Genomic DNA, 17,035 nt, shown 5'->3' with positions numbered 1-17,035 from the left:
TGCGGCACAGTGGCACTTTCTTTGCGTATGAAATGCCATGCATGGGAAGATAGGTCACTGCTGCCCAGTGTTAGGGAAATTGTGTAAGCGTTGGGCCGGGAGCAAACCAATGTCTTCAGCTGACTCCGATCCTGACGAACTCAGGTCTCTGTGGAGGAGGATCGATTCCGTCCAAGGGACAGATACTAGTGCCAAGATATCCTCGAGCGATTTGACTGTGGTTGTCCGCTCCTTTGGAGGTTCTAACCACAATTTGGCGTATGGCATCCTGACATCATTATGCACCTCACTTCGCGAACACCAACGAAGTAAGATCTCAGACCAACAAGCCACGGAAAGCATATCGCGCCTCTTTATACCGTTTCTTGAGGATGGGTTTCGTGCAACCATTGTGGATGAGGCCAGAGGCCCTTTGCTGCTCCTCATCGCCCTGTTGCAACTGGATAACGACGTGGGGACATACCTTCTCCTTCGGGAAGGAACGATCCAATGGTTGGAAGAGCTGCTCGAACTCTTTCCTCACGAGTCTTCCGTCATACAGGGGGTTTGCACCGCTCTCTCCATTGCGGGCGGTTCCAAAAAATGCCAGAATCTAATACGGGAACGTTTCCTGTCTTGGCTAGAGGCTCGATGCCAAAATCCCAAGGACGAGCGAACCAGCGCCTCGGCAGCTGTTGCCTTGGCGAAGCTTTCAAGGGTGCAGGACGATGCATCGGCGACTCCATTGACGGGGGATACTCCCGCCACCGTGCGGTCGAAAAGTGACGAAGAGCTTGCACACATTATGAAATCCATAATCACAAAGGACAGGGGGAATGAGGTGAAGGAAGGCGAATTCCAGGCGGTCATAGACTCCGTCGAAGGCCTTGCGTATCTCACTGATGCGACCACTATCAAGGAATCGCTTGCTGCAGATGCCGAGTTTCTACGGCGTCTATTTTCCCTCGTTCCGTCCATCAAAAGGGGGAATAACCTCATTGCGCGAAAGATTGACGAAAGTCCAGAAGCTAGAGCTAACGCTTCACTGATCTATGGAATATGCGTTATCATCCTTCAATTCGTTCAATATGCCCCCCGTTTAACGGAGGAAGAGGGCCAGATACAAAAATTGCGTAAATTGGCGATATCAGGGAATTTACAGAGAGGGGAGAAATCAGAGGAACGAAACACGGGTGACGATGAGCGTGAAAGTGATGAAGTTGTGGCTTCCCGTGGCAAGCGACTCATCTCGGCCGGAGTGCTCCCTGTGCTCGCCACTCTCGCACGCTCCGAAAGTGCAGCCTCGCAGCAGGCTGTGGGACAATCATATCTTTCTTTAGTCCAACCGAAGGAAAACCGCGGAGCCGTCCTTCAAAGTGGGGGCGGAAAGGCGATCCTTTCTATAATCGGGCACTTCCTTGCTCCATCATCATCATCATTGACAAAGACAAAGACAACGACATCTGGACTTCCAGTACAAGCCCTTCCAACTATTCAGGCTCTCGCGAAACTTGCCATCACTACAGACCCTCGCATATTATTTGGGCCATCGGAAACAGGCATATTCGATGCCATTCGGCCGCTCAAACAACTCCTGTTACACCAGCATTCCTCACTCTTACAAAAATTCGAATCCTTGATGGCCTTGACCAATCTAGCGTCCACGTCTCAGACTGCTGCTCAGCGAATCGCAACAGACGATGTGATCAGTCAAATGGATTCGTTGATTTTAGACAACCATCCCCTCATACGACGAGCGGCGAACGAGTTGTTGTGCAATATTGTGGCCACTGAGGGACTGCTGAAGCGATATGGAGCAGACGTCGAGGCGACCGCCGTTCCACCCAAGGGTGTTATCTCCCGAATGCACATTCTTCTCGCGTTGTCGGATTCGGAGGATCTTGCGACCCGTAAAGCGGCATCTGGAACTCTCGCAACACTCCTATCGATCTCACCCTTATGTGTGAAGTCCTTGTTGTCTGTTGAGAAAGGTCCCCAAGGTGTACTTGCAATTCTCGGGGATTTGATCGACCCAAGTCGATCCACCGGCCGAGACAGCTCGCCATTGCTGCAGAACGACACGTTGCAACTTGCGCATCGAGGGGTTGTGTGCTTCAAGAGCATATTCGATAGTGAAAAAGATGCCAGCATGGAAAGGAAGGTCCTCGAAGCTGCCAAAACAGAAAAGTTAGCACCGGCGCTAGTTAGTCTAATCAAATCAATCTCGGATGGTGAGCCAAGCAGGAAGGGAGGTAGCGTGCAGGGTATCCTCTTCACAGCAGCTGAGTGTTTGAAATGGTTAACCGATAAAGGATTATGACATGTGGATATGGAGACATCGAGGGCAAAGCGAATGGCATTATATACTGCGAGTGAGGATTACAATATACAGCGAAAACCGAAATTAGACCCAAAGGATTCACCTTTCGCTCTGAGCGACCCATTAGCGAAATACATAAGCGTCGCGGTTATCCGACCACAGGCGCGCCCATTCTATGCATAAACGATACACATAGACTTCGAACATCATAAGCCAGCGTTAGGATTACAACTAATAAGGCAATTCATACCTTGCATATCAACTCTTCTAGTTATCGTGTTTTTCCATTGTCTTCCAGCACGAGCGATACGACGCAACTTTTGATCGCCTTCTCGTTTGTGTGCAGCCAAAAATTCATTGGTATGATTCCCCAAGAGGCTAAATGCTTTCAACTCAGAGGGGGAGGGACCAGAGAAGTATGCGTGAATGTTGTACAGGTCGTTGTATGAGTCGGACACAGGGATGTAATGTAACCTGAAGCAACAAAATCAGCAACAAAATCTCAGCTTACCGCTTCAGGGGACGCACCAGGGTTGGATCCAATCCGAAAAGAACTCCCTGTACACAGTGGTCTTTAGTACAGCGCTTTCACTGCCCATGAAAGCGAGGAAATGGGCGGAGTATCCCATCCCATCTAAGTCAATCAAGTATTTATACTTGTAATGATCTGTAAGTTGCACCGCATTCGCAAAGCGGTGATCCTCCATCATTTGTTCGCAGCCGCCGCCAACGTACAGGTCGCATCCAATAGCTTTCGTGAAAGCGATATCGAAGATTTCCTTATTGATTTCTGCGGTGGGCACGGCCACAGATATGAACGACGTCTCCGTGCTGGTCGACGGGTCGGGGAAAAGCACCGTTGTGTTCCCAGTTGAGTGCTCTGAGGCTTTTTGGACAAGTCTAACGGGTAAAGCTGATCAAGCACACTGAATCAACTGAACAAAGTGTATCCTACCGATGGCGATGATACTGGTGCAAGAAGCCGGGCGGCGAGCTACCACCACCGGTCGATGCACCTCTCCAGAAAATAACATCCTTCTTTTCGCCCCAGTTCACTTCGAAATTATCCGTTTCTTTCATCAAAAATAGGACAGGATCAATTCCGTACGTATACCTACACGGATTTCAAGCGTGAGGGATCACCTATGCGGATGGGGTAAGCCTTACCGTTTCGTCGCACCATAGTAATAATGACTAGGTATAACGATATCGCTATACCCAGGAGCTTTCGCAGGAGAAAAGACGGGGAACAAGGAGGGGAGAGTCCGCCAATCAGAGAAGAAATGCCCTTGGAGGATGCGGCCTGAAGGTTCTTTGCAAAAATCCACGAAGCGTTGGAAACCCACGAGACCCAGGCTGCTTGGATGGATTGTTGGCGTCGAGCCTTTGTTGAAGAGTAGGTTGAAAGACGATTGGGAAGTATGAGCCTGTCCTCGTACAGAACTGAAGAGACGCCGAGCAGGAGAGTCTGGAGGACACGCTCGTCGGAAGGCGTCCCACACAGTCCCCTCGCCTTTCCAATCTTCCGTAAAAGACCCGCCCAACAATCCCTCACCGTCTGCGAATGTGCATCAGCCGCTTAAAGTGGAATTCGTGAATAGCTTTGGGTACCAGATGAGAGTACAGTTGCATTGGGTTGAAGGGATTGCTCCCAAGGGACAATAACCCGCCCCTCAGATTTGATGCTGATCGGAAACTGCATATCTGGAAGCTGGTAGCAAAGTCAAACAAAGGTATAAGGGCTCAATCCACACCCACCAGCTCAATAAAAGGTTCAATCATTGTAAAGAATCCAATGGCACGGTCTGCGGGCGGGCGATCCTCCCCTTCAAATCCTTCGAAGGGGACACAACACCTTCCCCATTAACGATGCTTACAAGATCTATAGATGGCAATTCTCCAACCTCATGACAATTGTCAACTCTGGAGGGTACATGCTCCAAAGAAACGTTGGACATACTTGTCGTGCGCGTTCACGCAGTTCGTGGGGGGACAAAAGCCAGAAAGGCTCCAGATCCGACATCAGGGAGTCGAACTCATCTACCATCTTGAAATCATTGCTTTTCGCAAACTCCCACCACGCATCGAAGCCTTTGGGTGGGAGTCTGCGATACCGCTTCTTGTATTGGGACACCGCTTGGCGCAAGGTTCTGCTCTGCGATCCTAGCTTTCTCCTGTAAACAATATCGGCCTTTTCCATCAGTTGGGTAATCGGATGTTTCAGCTTGACGCGTCTGACGATTGAGACCGTCTCATTGGGACTTGAGTTTTTAAGCCATGACGTGACGGCGACAGGCTCTATATCAGCCGACAAGACGAACCAAATTAAGAGAATGACGCCCGCAATGGCGAGACAACTACGAGTAGAAGGGAACGCCATGTCCAAATTCAAGAGGCGAAATTCAATTCTCAGTTGTGGGTTATTTGGGCCGAGTCCGCGGCTCTTATGATACAGCACGCCCAAGTGTAGTAGTGTAGTGTCGTTACAACGTTTACTCACTTTGATCCGCCGAATGCGAAGGCAAATGCTTTGACCCATTCTTCACGTAGACTCAGAGCTAGGTCCAACCACCAAATTGCGTTACGATCGACGGGATTTTCTCCGTCTCCCTCCGAATCATGCATGCCTATATATAATTTCATGCATAGGATGGCCGAGCATGCCCACTATCAAGGTGGCTCGAAGGCTTATTCGGCCTCTACATCTAGCGATATGGAAGCAAAAGGGGGAACTTTCTCTGAGGCGCGGCGGCAAAAAGATAAATAATAATAGATAAGGCGTAACGAATGCGCACTGAACAATACATTGAACGATGTGGAGTGAATGGCCAGAATTCGAATTCTCTACGCAAGAAAAAGCGGTCTGCCAAGATCATCGGTATAGACAAGCAGCGAACCTCTGATGATGGGGTGTCGACTGTTTGCGCTTCCACGAGTTTTACTGACCATGCGATCCGCGTCTGAACCTGACGACGACGTCAGGGAAGGCCAACTACCCTTGAAGCTATCCAGAATGGTGCGTATCCGGAGGGCATGCTTCCCATCACACACTAGCCGAATCCACTCGTTTGGCTCCCCGCTATAAGAGGTAGAATTCTGGCTAGACTGAAAGACAGCGCTGATTTCCGGTATTCTTGGTGCCTTTTGGTCGCTAATGTTTCCCCTCACTCCTGGGTTTAGACGATGGACCAGCCCTTCAATTTCGAGAAAGATAGCTATCGGGCCAAGAACTCCCTTTGCTCGCATTAAAATAAGGAAGTCCCAGAATTTCAGTAAGAGCTCTGGCGTCCAAAGGATGGCTTTAGCGTCAGTGGGTGGTGGGTGGGTCGATTCCAGTAGCTTAGGGGAAGCCTGCGAAGGTATAGAAGGCAATAAACATCCACAGGACGCTAATGAGTGAGCGGGGGGACCCCTGACGGGAATTAACCAAGAGCCCCGAGCATACTTTGCATCCCAAGGGAGCGCTAGGGGATGTGAGCTGATGGAGGTTTCAATTGAGCCTAGAAAGGAATGTATGGGATGCTTGGGTATTTCCCCGTAGTTCGTTGTTCCTTGGGCTAGTGATAATGGCGCAGGCGAACATATGACGTGGGGCTGAAGCGGGAATCAGATATGGATGCAATATTTCTATGACAAGGACCTGCCTCTGGTACTATTGAACTCGCAGAGAGGATTTCAATTCGAGAAGCGCTCGACTGTGTTGGAGCGGAAGGGGAGGCAGACGCAGGGACAAGGACTATTGGAGCTGATCGAGCTGGTGTGGCAAGCCGATTTTGATGAAACACGTCCTTTTCGCTTCCTCGCCGTCGTTTGGATGGTTTATCAGTATTTAAAGAAAACATGGGGGCCCTTTTCCGAGGCAGAGAGTCAAGAAAGCTGACGTCCAAGCCCCGAAAAGGCTCGAGAGCGGACGTTCCCTCGTCTTCAGCTTCGGTAAACGGCGCATCCCACTCTGGCGTTCGTGGCTTCTGTGGCAAATCCTGTCGAGGGGGCATTGGTGGGGCATCTCGTAACGTCCACAACGAAACCTCTATGCAGTCCATAGTTTATAAATCTGTGTGGATAATCGATCCACTGGCTTGTACTCACCTGGGTTTGGGGGTCGAGTCTGGGTGTCTGGAAGACTTACAGACGTCCACGAGTGGAGGTCAAGGAATGCAGAAGCAACCAAGCTGACCCCGTCGTCTATAATGGAGCTCCCAGGGTTCTTGTCATTCTGTACAAACTGGTGAACTGTGATATCCATCTTTGAAGACTTGAGAAGTCGCGATAACGGCGCCAATCGGCCCGTCACGTGTAGGTGTTGGAATTGTTGGAATGTCTGGTCAAAACTTGCGGCGATGAACGCGCCCACCGAAACTATGACGACTGTCAGGCGTTCAAGCCGTCAGTCAAGGGCTTCAAATGAGTTAAGCATTGAGGAGAACTTCTCTGGGTCTCCGGTGCCTGCGCTATCTGAAAAAGCGCTTGGAAAGCGGCCAGAGCATCCACTACGCGCCATCGCCGCTACTGAACACGTTCGAACGCCTCCAGCTGAGCCATTGTCTAAGAAAGCTACGCGAGTACTTCCTTCTAGGTCATCGAGACACGCTTTAGGATTGGGAAACTCTTCCATTGATGAATTGATTGCGGATGCTCAACAACGGGCTGGTGCGGGGTGCATATATGGATGACATTTCTCATTAACTAACATCTGGGCCCGTATGGTAGCTGAAAATAAACCGATTTTGCCCCCAACTGCACTGTTCCTTTTAGTCACCGATTCTACCCTTGTTCCTCCTTTATCCGAAGCCCATAAAATTCAGAGCGTGTTTGATGATCCAAATGTTCAGCGCTCATATAAGGCGCAAGAGCAAATTCAAACTCCAGAGTTCTCGATGTTACCTGAGACGTTTACGGTTGGAAGTCGTTTACGAGCAAGGGAAAATGACGAGGTTAGCTCCTATTTTATAGTCGTACCGCATTTCCTAAGGTTGACAAGCAGTCTTCAGTCTGTTCAAGACACTTCTGATCAAGCATATCTGGCTCGCCATCGGAAGTTTGAGACGATGGAGAAAAGGCAGCGACTTCGGGAAAAGGAGAAGCTTCGTTATGAGCACTACAGACTGAAGCAGCGGATCGATCAGCTCCGTTCCATTGGCTCATCTTCAAATAACCCTTCCTACTATACTGGTCATTCTGCCGCAGAATCAGCGGAGAATGATAAGAAGAGAAGAGAGCTGCTTCGAGAGGCTGAGGATCTGGAGAAGAAGTATGATCGCTTGCTCTCCGAAAAGCAGGATCCATCTTCCTTGCACGCAGAGAGCATCTTGCCAATCAAGTTCAAACTGAGATTCGGTGCCTCCGTTAAACGCTCCGGGAGTAGCGAGATAAACTCATCGTCTGCCCCTGAAACACCCCACCCATCACCCTTTACTCCCTCCCCCAATGTCAGTAGCCTCATCCTTCGAGATCCGAACATGAGTATGGTTGGGCATTTATACTCTCCAACCCACCGAAATCGCCCGAAAACAGTCCCATCTCCCAAATCTAACCGACCAATAAGACCTCGGCTCTCTAGTGTCTCTCATGCCAAAACTCAGCGTCCGAACTTCGTACCTGATATCATCCGCGCTGCAGAATTGCATAATGTTTCGACTCGGGCTGGTTTGCGGACCGCTTCCGCATTCGGGAACCAATTGCCCTCCATGTTCGACCCAGAGGGCACGCACTGGACAGACTTCGAACTACCTGCAGAGTGGTTTCCTCAAGATTCTGGTGGCCAATCTGATGAGGAAACGCTGGGCATAGTATCTGCCCCTTTCGACATCGAGCCTTAATCGTGTTCACCGTTGAACTTAAATTATTGCTTTGTAAGAGTGTCAGCACTCATGTTGTTGTTTATGACATTATTTATCACGAGTCTCACTTGCATTTCATCATCGCTGTATTTGCTTGATGAGGAAATGGAGAGCTTGTTGCAATATGGGCATGCACCATAGCATAATAACATGTGGTACAAGGGTGGGTGAATGCGAGGAGCGAAAACCTTTACTTCAGTTTCTTCTTCCTGCACACAGGATAAGCATGTTAGCATCGCACTGCACAATATAAGAACTAATGTTCACGCACGGGCGAAGCTGGCTCGAATGACCACATGAGCGCTTGCGGCAGTTCGATGCACGAGGAGCGAGCGGGCATAACACTTGCGGCAAATCTGCTTGTCGCAGCTACCAAACAAACCGACGCCATGAATAAAGGGGAAAGGGGGTGAACTATAGCAAGACCCACTTGTACTTCGAAGCTAAAACCTTTAATGAAGGCTCAATGATGCCACCTCGCAGGCGCAGAACAAGGTGCAACGTGGATTCCTTCTGGATGTTGTAATCTGAAAGAGTGCGACCATCCTCAAGCTGCTTTCCAGCGAAAATCAATCTAGAACAGGCATAGCATCGAAGTCGATTTCGCAGTTTCCTTAGAGTGAACTGACCGCTGCTGGTCTGGGGGGATCCTGAATGCACTCTGTCGGTATTGCATGTAAATAAAATGAATAACTGAACGCACCCCTCCTTATCCTGGATTTTGGTCTTAACATTATCGATGGTATCCGAGGACTCAACCTACATATACAAAGATGAGGGTGGCGCAAATAATAACTTGATTGGGTGCGTGCCTCGAGGGTAATGGTCTTCCCCGTGAGTCTAACAGACGAAAAAGGACATCAAACTCAGAATGACTAAGACATGAAGTATGCTAACGTCTTGACAAAGATTTGCATGATTGGTCTGCGAGAAGAGTGAGTGAAAGTTTGGAGATTTAACTTTCGCCAAACCTTTGAGGGTGATGACAGCAATTAATTGAAGTGCCGCGGAACTGTACAGTATCACCACGTGAGTTTTGTTTGATTCCGAAAAGGTATATAAGGCCAAGGTTGGTTGTTCTGGTTTGCCCTCATGATTCTTCTGTTTCAAAACGTCATTGATGATTTTGCAGAGAGATGACAGAGCCTCTTCGTGAGCTGCTCGAATGACATCGCTCATCCGGCAATTACACCTTGTTACGTCGAAAGGGGTGAGCCATAACGATCTGAGGCGTTTTTGGTCAGAAAGAATCACAAATTTTCTTGCATCTTTGTGTCAACTGTTCCCTGTATTTCCAACAAATGCGATGGCTCTTGAAAATTTCCCGCTGCAATCTGTACATACATCCTGTGTTACGTTGTACATATACATTTTCCACCAGTTGCTAGTGAATGACGTCTGTCCGTTGCTGAAAGTCAGCGCTTGAAGGCTCGTATTGCACCCGTAGATGTGGCCAATCAAGATCTCAATAAAATTTCAGGTTTCCTGTAAACACAAATATTAACTGGCGATTCGTGAACCAGCTGGCTCTTCGCTGCTGGCGCGCGCTTAGAGCTTTGAACAATATGATCGGTTAACTCCGATCCACGGACATGCGGCTAACAAACAAGACAAGTTTGATGTCGCCTGGGCATTGCAACGAACTAAAGCAAAGGAGGTTAATGATCATGGATTCGGAGCAATTGGCCAGTAGCAATGATAACAACTAAATGACACACAAGCCAAACATCGTTGAACCAGTGAGTCACAAATTCACAATAAAATACTCAGGCCTAGAAACGAAGCGATCAAACACACAGGAAGGCACACAGTACTGCAACTGAGGCTGAAGAGACACCCAGGTCAAACTCCAAAGATTCATGGCGTATCACGTGCTGATTCAATCATTGAATCCCTTGACACGTCCAATTTTGTTGCGAGCCCAAGTAATCATCCATGGTGCGTTGTTTCTCTAATGGGAAAATATCGATTGACGATCCTTCAATATAGGTTGTCCTTGCGGCTTCAATTGTAACAAAAAGCGGGAGACCAGTCATTTCTCGACAATTTCGAGAAATGCCTCGCTCCCGAATCGAAGGATTACTCTCCTCGTTTCCCAGACTAATCCCCACTAATAGCCAGCATACGTCCGTTGAAACAGCCGACGTTCGATATGTCTATCAGCCTCTCGAAGAGCTATATATCCTTCTCATCACCAACAAAGCATCGAACATTCTCCAGGATATTGACACTCTCCACCTCGTCACTCGCGTCGTGTCTGACCATTGCCGGAATGCTGACGAGAAAGAAGTTTCTCGAAATGCATACGAACTCTTAAACGCGTTCGATGAAGTGATTAGTCTAGGCTACCGGGAGAACATCAATTTGATGCAGATACGCAATGTTCTTGAGATGGAAAGCCACGAAGAGAAGATTCAGGAGATCATTTCTAGGGTAAGAAGAGGATAGCCGCGTTCCTTGTGCTCACTGACGGAAATACCTGCATACACAGAACAAGGAGGCAGAGGCGAAGGAAGAACTCAAACGACGCGCAAAACAGTTGGAGCTGCAGCGTCGCGAACAAATGAAGCGCGCACAAATGAGTGGCTCAGGTGCCGTTCCCGGCGGTTATTCAAGTCTTGGCGGTGGTCTCACTGGCTACTCCAGCCTTCCCCGTTTCGATTCGCCTGAGCCAACACCAAAAGCATCTACTTTCACTGCTGCCAGCAGCACACCGAAAGCACCGGCCTTTAAGGGAAGCGGTATGAAACTTGGGAAAAAGCCGAAACAAGCTGGCCTTATCGACGCGTTGGCCGACGAGGTTGCTACGCCCCCAGAGGAGCTGTCGGCAGCATCACCTGAACCGGAAGCTCCGCTTCAAATCACCCAGATCGCCCCGCCGGCCGTAACTAAACAAAAGTGCGTTGCGATGAAAATTTTTGTTCACTCGATGAGCAGCTGAACTTCTTCGTAGGGTGCACATCAACACGCGCGAGCAAATATCCCTCACACTCCTTCAAGCTGGAGGTCTAAAGTCTTTCGAAATTAAAGGCGATCTCAACCTTTTGATTTCCGACCCATCCGTCTCTCGTGTCAAGCTTTCGCTTTGCTCTCCTTCCGAGTTGGCGTCCTCTCTGGGCTCCAAGGGTCTCCAGTTCAAATATCACCCGAATTTGGCACGCGGCGGCGGGTCAGGGTTGGAGAAAGAGATCAAACTCAAAGACGCAAACCGCAGTTGGCCAATCGGGACACCTTTGGGTGTGCTAAGATGGCGTGCCCAAAGCAAAGATGAGAGTCTGGTACCCCTGTCAAGTGCGTTTCAGGTTCGTTCCCGATTGAAATTTCAACATTTGACTTGAATCTTTCTAGTCAATTGTTGGCCGTCCCCATCTGGCAATGGGACGTGCGATGTGAACATTGAATATGAACTTGAGAACGAGTCTCTGGAACTCATTAATTTGGTTATCTCCATCCCTCTTCCGTAAGTATCGTCCCGCTAGTGCACCTCGTGCTGGAACCGACATGTAATCTAGGGAGGGAGGCTACCCGACCGTTGCCTCGTTTACGGGTGATTGGGCTGTAGATCCATCTACACATTCACTTCTCTGGACCGTCCAGCGTATCTCGTACAACGATGACTCTCGCGCTGGCAGCCTTGAGTTCTCCGTTGGTGGGGAGGAGCCGTCGGGTTTCTTCCCTGTCAAGGTGAATTTCACGGGATTAAGCAGCCTATTAGGCATCACTGTAAGTTTAGATTTCCAGTGGTTACATATGATGTTAAGATACAACTTTTGCATAGGTGGATGGCGCTTCTCAGCTTGACAGCGGTGAAAACGTAGAGTTCTCACAAGAATTGTCATTGACTACAGATGAATATGTTGTCGTCTAGATCAATCAAGTAGCTTATCAGGGTGTAGTTAATGATTATCTCTTTCATTCAGCGCGGACCATGGTCTCCGTTACCCTTGTGCACGGGGGCACACTGGTACTGGCGTGATGTTCCCCAAACTCGGTATCCTCTGCCACAAACACGCTGGGAGGCCGCGGGAATATGAGTGCCAACGTAATGCCTGGATCTAGTATGAAGAAGGTTAAGCTTGTTTCAGCACAGCAGCATCGTTGTTGGCAGTGCAGTACCTCCGCGCGCGAAAAAAGCGCCATTAGTAAGTCGAAGAGATTCCGCTGTCACGTAGCTGCTGCAGCTGACCCTTCAACGTACCCGTCACACACGGCAGGACCCCAGAAGCTAAGCTGTGTCAGGGCAAATGAACCTTTTTTCGGGTCGGAGTGGGGAATTTCGGGAAAGTCGCGTTTTCAGATAATCAAACCCCGGAATTCCCTGCAGGCCCCCCACGGAAACACCCGGAAACCAGGCTGGTTCAGACATCTGGGATTGCTGGGAAGGGAATATAGGAGAGAAGGAACTTTCGGTTTATAGCTGCCCACGCACGCAGCTGGCCGGGATACAACACTACCCGATATTAACGCTCAACACCCCTGATTGCTTTGCGACTCTCCAGGGAACGTTAACTCGGAATCCAGATAATACATTTTGTCCAAAATCCAGAGCTCTGCGCGAATTACTCGAAATACACAACATTATACTACAATTGGAAAATTTTTTGAAGGGAGCCATACACCTACGCGAAAGGTACAGGTACGGAACATTATATCCAATTGGTCTGGTAATATGGTGGAAGGTTAAGGGGAATATGAATGAAAGAGGAAGATACAGCACTGCCGCGCTTGCCGGTCCGAACAGAGACAAAATAAATCCAAAAAAGGCGTCAATTATCGGTAGCGTTGCGAGCAGACCTGAAGAAACGTTTGCTTGTTGTCGTACGATGATTGCACCACTAGAGAAGTAACGGAGGGGGAGACGGGAGTCCGGGAACGTGTTATTTCGGGCTGAGCGGAGCGGAGGTGATACAGTGATGGGGTTCATGATGATGGTCTTAATCCTCATAGCCTCCTGAACCGAAAAAGCTCCCATCAGGAAACGTTCAAGAGAGGGTAATGGATGGCGATCATTGATGCCAGAGGCGGAACTCTGCAGACATGGATCCGTAGGCCAGACCGGTTGTCTTGAAAACCTATTCCCAGGAACGGAGTGGACTCGGGGTTGAAGGAGCGTCATACAATTTGCCCTTCATCTAGCTGACGTGTGCGTTTAGGGGGAGGTGGTAGGTAGAATAAGTCGCGCGCGAATTCATCCGACGCGTCTAGATCAATCGTCCGCGCGGATGGAACGCTGGAACCCGCAACGTCTTCTTCATCGGAAGCGACTTGTCCAGCTGGTGAGGATGGCGATGTCGGGGACGTAGGAGGGAAACTAAATGGGGTGGTGGGAGGAGTTGTTCTTGGTGGTGAACGCGCGGAATCTGGGGGGATAGTGGGGAGAATGGTGACTGATGAACCTGGTCTCTGGTCGGTATGGGTGGACTGAGCGTATGGACCCGTGCGTGTCCGGACTGTTGACATTGATGGATGTTGCGTGGAACCGGGTATGTATATGGGTTGGAGTGGGATAGCCCTTGGTAGCTCACTTGATGGAGTAGCCGCCCGATCGGGAGGAGCGTCAGTCGGTCTATATCAAGGTACTTAACAGCGAAAAGCAGCAGGGGGTGGTCCACGTACAAATTTCGAGTCTGACTCGAGCGCTCATCAGAGGAGTTGGTTTGGGATAGACGGCGATAGCGCCTATAGACCGCGGCCAGTGTGACGAAGAGAGTAAAAAAGAATAAAGGAATGACCACGCTGAGGACGATGGCGACGGTCGACGTCATTAAAGTTAGGATTGAGAAAAAGAGGAGAGGGCTTGTTCAACGAAAACAGAATTGTTTAAAACCATTAAGTAGTCAAATGCTATGACCGTCGTGAGATTCCGCTAAATACTTCGGATGATGAAACGTCCAGATTTGTCAAGAAAGCTAGTTCACCAGCGCGCTTGCACCGCGCGATCGAATGATTATCAAGCTAACACAGCATTGTTGAAGAGAAGAGACCGCCTCATGGTAAAGGAAAATGACGCTCCAAAGAGAAAAGGTAAACACGAGGAGGGAGCGCCCCGAGTACCAAATAGAGTAATTTTGCACGAAAAATGAGAAGGTGATGATGGAAATAACTCAGGGCCGAGCGAGTCATATATATCGAGCTCATGGCATCTAATTTACGAGCAACGTGCACAGGGAAGCAACGCCATCCAGTCAGCCAGAAGCGGGCATGCACGTCGTCGGTCCAAGCTACGCGCGGAGCAAAGGCCGCAGATGTGCTCTAGAAGGGGAAAAAATCCTGCAAATATAAGCGTAGGTTCCGGTGACCCAATGTAACCCATCGCGTAGCAGAGCGAAGCATGTGGAGGAAAGCGGCAACGGTAATTGTCGGGCGTGGAGAGCGTCGGACGGGGCGATGGCGCCGCAACAGAAGTACCCAGTACTGCACCTGGTAAGTGAAGAGATCAGAGCAGCAAGCCGCCAGGACACAGATCACGGTGTTCGCGGTGTATCCCTCACTCAACCAGCATGATGAGGCGATGCTGATTACGTTGATGCGAGCTGCGGCTATTCCCGATTTACCGGAACTTGGAGAAATCACAAGGCCAGCGCAAAGTCAAACGACTCGGAGGTCTGCATCCTTCTTCTCATCAGATCGTAAGCAATGCCAGGCGCGTCGCCACCAAAGCCTTGGGAGAGAGCGGGGACTGCAGCGGCACTCTCCTCTACCGCAGCTCCGCCTGCTGTTCCAACAATGGCTTCTGCAACCTCCGCATTATCGGAATCAGTACCCTCCCTCCCCAGCCGGCCTTCCACCCTCACTCCCTCAATTGCAACGACACCAGCGACCACGAACGCCCTTAACCCTTATGCACAACCTTATAACCGCTTTGGCACGTACTCGTCGCCTTACTCCACTTATGGAGGGTACAGCGGCTATGGAGGATATGGCTCTACATACGGGGGCTATGGCGGGATGTACGGCGGGATGGGGTATGGTATGCCAGGAATGATCGGGATGGATCCCAACAATCCCTCGCTTGCTCAACAGCTAGGCTCAAGCACATCACAAACTTTCGCTCTCATCCAATCGATCGTTCAAACTTTCGGTGGATTTGCACAAATGCTGGACTCCACGTTCATGGCAACACAGTCATCTTTCTTCGCCATGCTTGGTGTAGCAGATCAATTCTCTCAGCTGAGGGGTGCTCTGAGCCAGGTTTTTGGCGTGTTTGGCCTCGTCGCCTGGCTCCGGGGATGGTGGAAGGGCGAAAAGCCTAGCATGTCGGAGGAGTTCAAACGTTTTCTCTCCACCCCACAACCGCAACGTGGAGGCACTCCTGGCACTCCTTCACCGAAACCAAGCAGAAAACCCCTTCTAGTTTTCCTCCTCGCCGTCTTTGGCCTCCCCTATCTCATGCATCGCCTCGTCAAGATGCTCTCGCGCCGTCTTCCCTCTCCTGAACAATTAGCAGCTCAACAGGTCCCCATTGATCCCTCAAAACTCTCTTTCGCAAGAGCTGTCTATCCTTTTACGACACAAGATCCCGTCGAGTTAGGTCTCGCAAAAGGCGAGATTGTAGCCATTCTGAGTACGTTAGACCCTGTTACGGGTGCAGAAGGAGAGTGGTGGAGAGGACGAACAAGAGATGGCGGGAGGGATGGTTCCCCAGGGATTTCGTCGAGATTATCAAGCAGAAGGAAGCGAGTCCCCTGCCTGCTCCCCTGCCAACTTCCGCCCCCACACCTGATGCGGCACTTTTGGCCCCGAAAATTGTTTGATTGCTTAATGTTGGATCGATGCGTTGCTTTGACTGACTGTTCTCTTATTTACTCACCACGTCGGCTTTTGGAGCTTGGACGATTTCAACACTGTATATTCCCCGTAGCATCGTCGTCCGACTTCCTGGCCGGCGTATATTGTCCATAGTGTGCATCTAATTATGACGCTTTTGACAAATGACCGTGTCATCGCGACTGGAAGTGCTTGTGCATCGCGCTTCACTGGACCCACTTATTTCGTTCTGTGACGTTGCAAGGGTTACATAATCAAATTCATATCACAACACAAGATAATACAATCAAAAAAAGGAAGTGGAGCCTTTCAGAGTTGCTTTTCATCGATGAAGACAAAGACAATAACGAAAGTGATTAGGGTATTGTAGTGAAGTGGCCAGGCTTCCACAGCTAGGTGATGGGACACCGGCGCATGTTGAGATAACAACCAGCAATGGCTGAAGAGCCATCCTCCTGAGCTGAAGAGCCATCTTCCTGAGCTGGGGACGACATAGAATGCATTGCCTGTGTCGTTCCTATGCGTACGGATGGAGCTGGTCGCCCACGAGCAGTGGTGGAAGCCACTGGACAGTTTGACCTAGAAAGGGTCAAAGCGCGAGGGTGGTCAGTCGGCCTGGGGTGGGGAAGCAGTCATAGGAACTACCACTGGTCTCTCAGGATGAGAGGAACAGTTGGGGCAGGAGATTCGACAGCAGCCTCAGAGACAGGGGATGGACGACAGTCGGGTAGACTGTCTTTGACAGAACGAGAGGAAAGAGTAGGGGCATTTGACCAGCCCAGAAAAAGCTGAAGCGCGCAACGCTTCGGTGAGCCGGCACTCAGCAGATGCTGAGATGGTCGCCTGGACCATCTTAGACCTCTCAGAGCAGAGGGATGGATATGGGCAGTGGATTTGGCTGGCCCAGGAAAGGTCGAAGCGCGGGGCGCTTGAGAGAGCAGGCGCTGAGATGCCCTCATCCCCACGTGGAACGGGTGGGGAGGCGGTCGTGTAGTGACCTCTCACGACAAGAGGGAACGGTTGAGGCCACTGCTAGCACCACCTCTACCAGCAGCGATATACATGCGAGAATGTTTGGAGTGGTACCATTTCAAACGGAATTTAACCGGTTTCACGTCGGGAGGAAGCT

The 17,035-nt window shown here is 50.0% G+C and overlaps 8 protein-coding genes across 8 annotated transcripts; 4 read left to right on the top strand and 4 right to left on the bottom strand.

Moving 5' to 3' along the window:
* Nucleotides 1-95: 95 nt before the first annotated feature.
* Nucleotides 96-2,499, top strand: EI90DRAFT_3059254 (armadillo-type protein). Its single transcript, XM_039060422.1, has one exon. The coding sequence runs from the start codon at nucleotides 110-112 to the stop codon at nucleotides 2,297-2,299; it is 2,190 nt and encodes a 729-aa protein (XP_038915695.1). The 5' UTR covers nucleotides 96-109; the 3' UTR covers nucleotides 2,300-2,499.
* On the bottom strand, nucleotides 2,423-4,838 carry EI90DRAFT_3145699 (uncharacterized protein; the record flags this gene model as incomplete). The annotated part of the gene is made up of 10 exons (XM_039065327.1): nucleotides 2,423-2,496; nucleotides 2,550-2,773; nucleotides 2,828-3,199; nucleotides 3,255-3,413; nucleotides 3,467-3,857; nucleotides 3,911-4,010; nucleotides 4,058-4,134; nucleotides 4,155-4,203; nucleotides 4,260-4,597; nucleotides 4,796-4,838. The coding sequence occupies 10 exons, from the start codon at nucleotides 4,836-4,838 to the stop codon at nucleotides 2,423-2,425; spliced, it is 1,827 nt and encodes a 608-aa protein (XP_038915694.1).
* Nucleotides 4,839-4,950: 112 nt separating this feature from the next.
* Nucleotides 4,951-6,589, bottom strand: EI90DRAFT_3059252 (uncharacterized protein). The gene is made up of 3 exons (XM_039060421.1): nucleotides 6,389-6,589; nucleotides 5,944-6,329; nucleotides 4,951-5,893 (listed from the first exon to the last, which is right to left on the bottom strand). The coding sequence occupies exons 1-3, from the start codon at nucleotides 6,543-6,545 to the stop codon at nucleotides 5,144-5,146; spliced, it is 1,293 nt and encodes a 430-aa protein (XP_038915693.1). The 5' UTR covers nucleotides 6,546-6,589; the 3' UTR covers nucleotides 4,951-5,143.
* A 23-nt stretch (nucleotides 6,590-6,612) lies between these two features.
* EI90DRAFT_3154821 (uncharacterized protein) lies at nucleotides 6,613-8,345 on the top strand. Its single transcript, XM_039065955.1, has 3 exons — nucleotides 6,613-6,949; nucleotides 7,010-7,233; nucleotides 7,291-8,345. Exons 1-3 carry the CDS (start codon nucleotides 6,640-6,642, stop codon nucleotides 8,116-8,118), a joined length of 1,362 nt encoding a protein of 453 aa, XP_038915692.1. The 5' UTR covers nucleotides 6,613-6,639; the 3' UTR covers nucleotides 8,119-8,345.
* A 259-nt stretch (nucleotides 8,346-8,604) lies between these two features.
* Nucleotides 8,605-8,898, bottom strand: EI90DRAFT_2900086 (ubiquitin-like protein; the record flags this gene model as incomplete). Its single annotated transcript, XM_039054037.1, has 3 exons — nucleotides 8,605-8,713; nucleotides 8,769-8,789; nucleotides 8,843-8,898. Coding segments are annotated over 3 exons (186 nt in total), but the record flags the coding sequence as incomplete, so codon positions are not given.
* A 1,176-nt stretch (nucleotides 8,899-10,074) lies between these two features.
* On the top strand, nucleotides 10,075-12,007 carry EI90DRAFT_3145697 (uncharacterized protein; the record flags this gene model as incomplete). The annotated part of the gene is made up of 7 exons (XM_039065326.1): nucleotides 10,075-10,077; nucleotides 10,129-10,572; nucleotides 10,631-11,037; nucleotides 11,093-11,430; nucleotides 11,488-11,599; nucleotides 11,652-11,862; nucleotides 11,918-12,007. The coding sequence occupies 7 exons, from the start codon at nucleotides 10,075-10,077 to the stop codon at nucleotides 12,005-12,007; spliced, it is 1,605 nt and encodes a 534-aa protein (XP_038915690.1).
* Nucleotides 12,008-12,951: 944 nt separating this feature from the next.
* Nucleotides 12,952-13,931, bottom strand: EI90DRAFT_3154819 (uncharacterized protein). The gene is made up of 2 exons (XM_039065954.1): nucleotides 13,756-13,931; nucleotides 12,952-13,705 (listed from the first exon to the last, which is right to left on the bottom strand). Exons 1-2 carry the CDS (start codon nucleotides 13,902-13,904, stop codon nucleotides 13,252-13,254), a joined length of 603 nt encoding a protein of 200 aa, XP_038915689.1. The 5' UTR covers nucleotides 13,905-13,931; the 3' UTR covers nucleotides 12,952-13,251.
* An 844-nt stretch (nucleotides 13,932-14,775) lies between these two features.
* On the top strand, nucleotides 14,776-16,172 carry EI90DRAFT_3289659 (Peroxin 13, N-terminal region-domain-containing protein; the record flags this gene model as incomplete). Its single annotated transcript, XM_039067180.1, has 2 exons — nucleotides 14,776-15,707; nucleotides 15,731-16,172. 2 exons carry the CDS (start codon nucleotides 14,776-14,778, stop codon nucleotides 15,891-15,893), a joined length of 1,095 nt encoding a protein of 364 aa, XP_038915688.1. The 3' UTR covers nucleotides 15,894-16,172.
* Nucleotides 16,173-17,035: the final 863 nt, after the last annotated feature.

The sequence above is a fragment of the Cantharellus anzutake genome (assembly GCF_015039405.1).
Source record: "Cantharellus anzutake strain C23 chromosome Unknown EI90scaffold_25, whole genome shotgun sequence".
In the NCBI taxonomy this organism is placed as follows: Eukaryota; Fungi; Basidiomycota; class Agaricomycetes; order Cantharellales; family Hydnaceae; genus Cantharellus; species Cantharellus anzutake.
The sequence above is the reverse complement of the archived record's forward strand: the minus strand, read 5'-3'. Positions and strand labels throughout refer to the sequence as shown.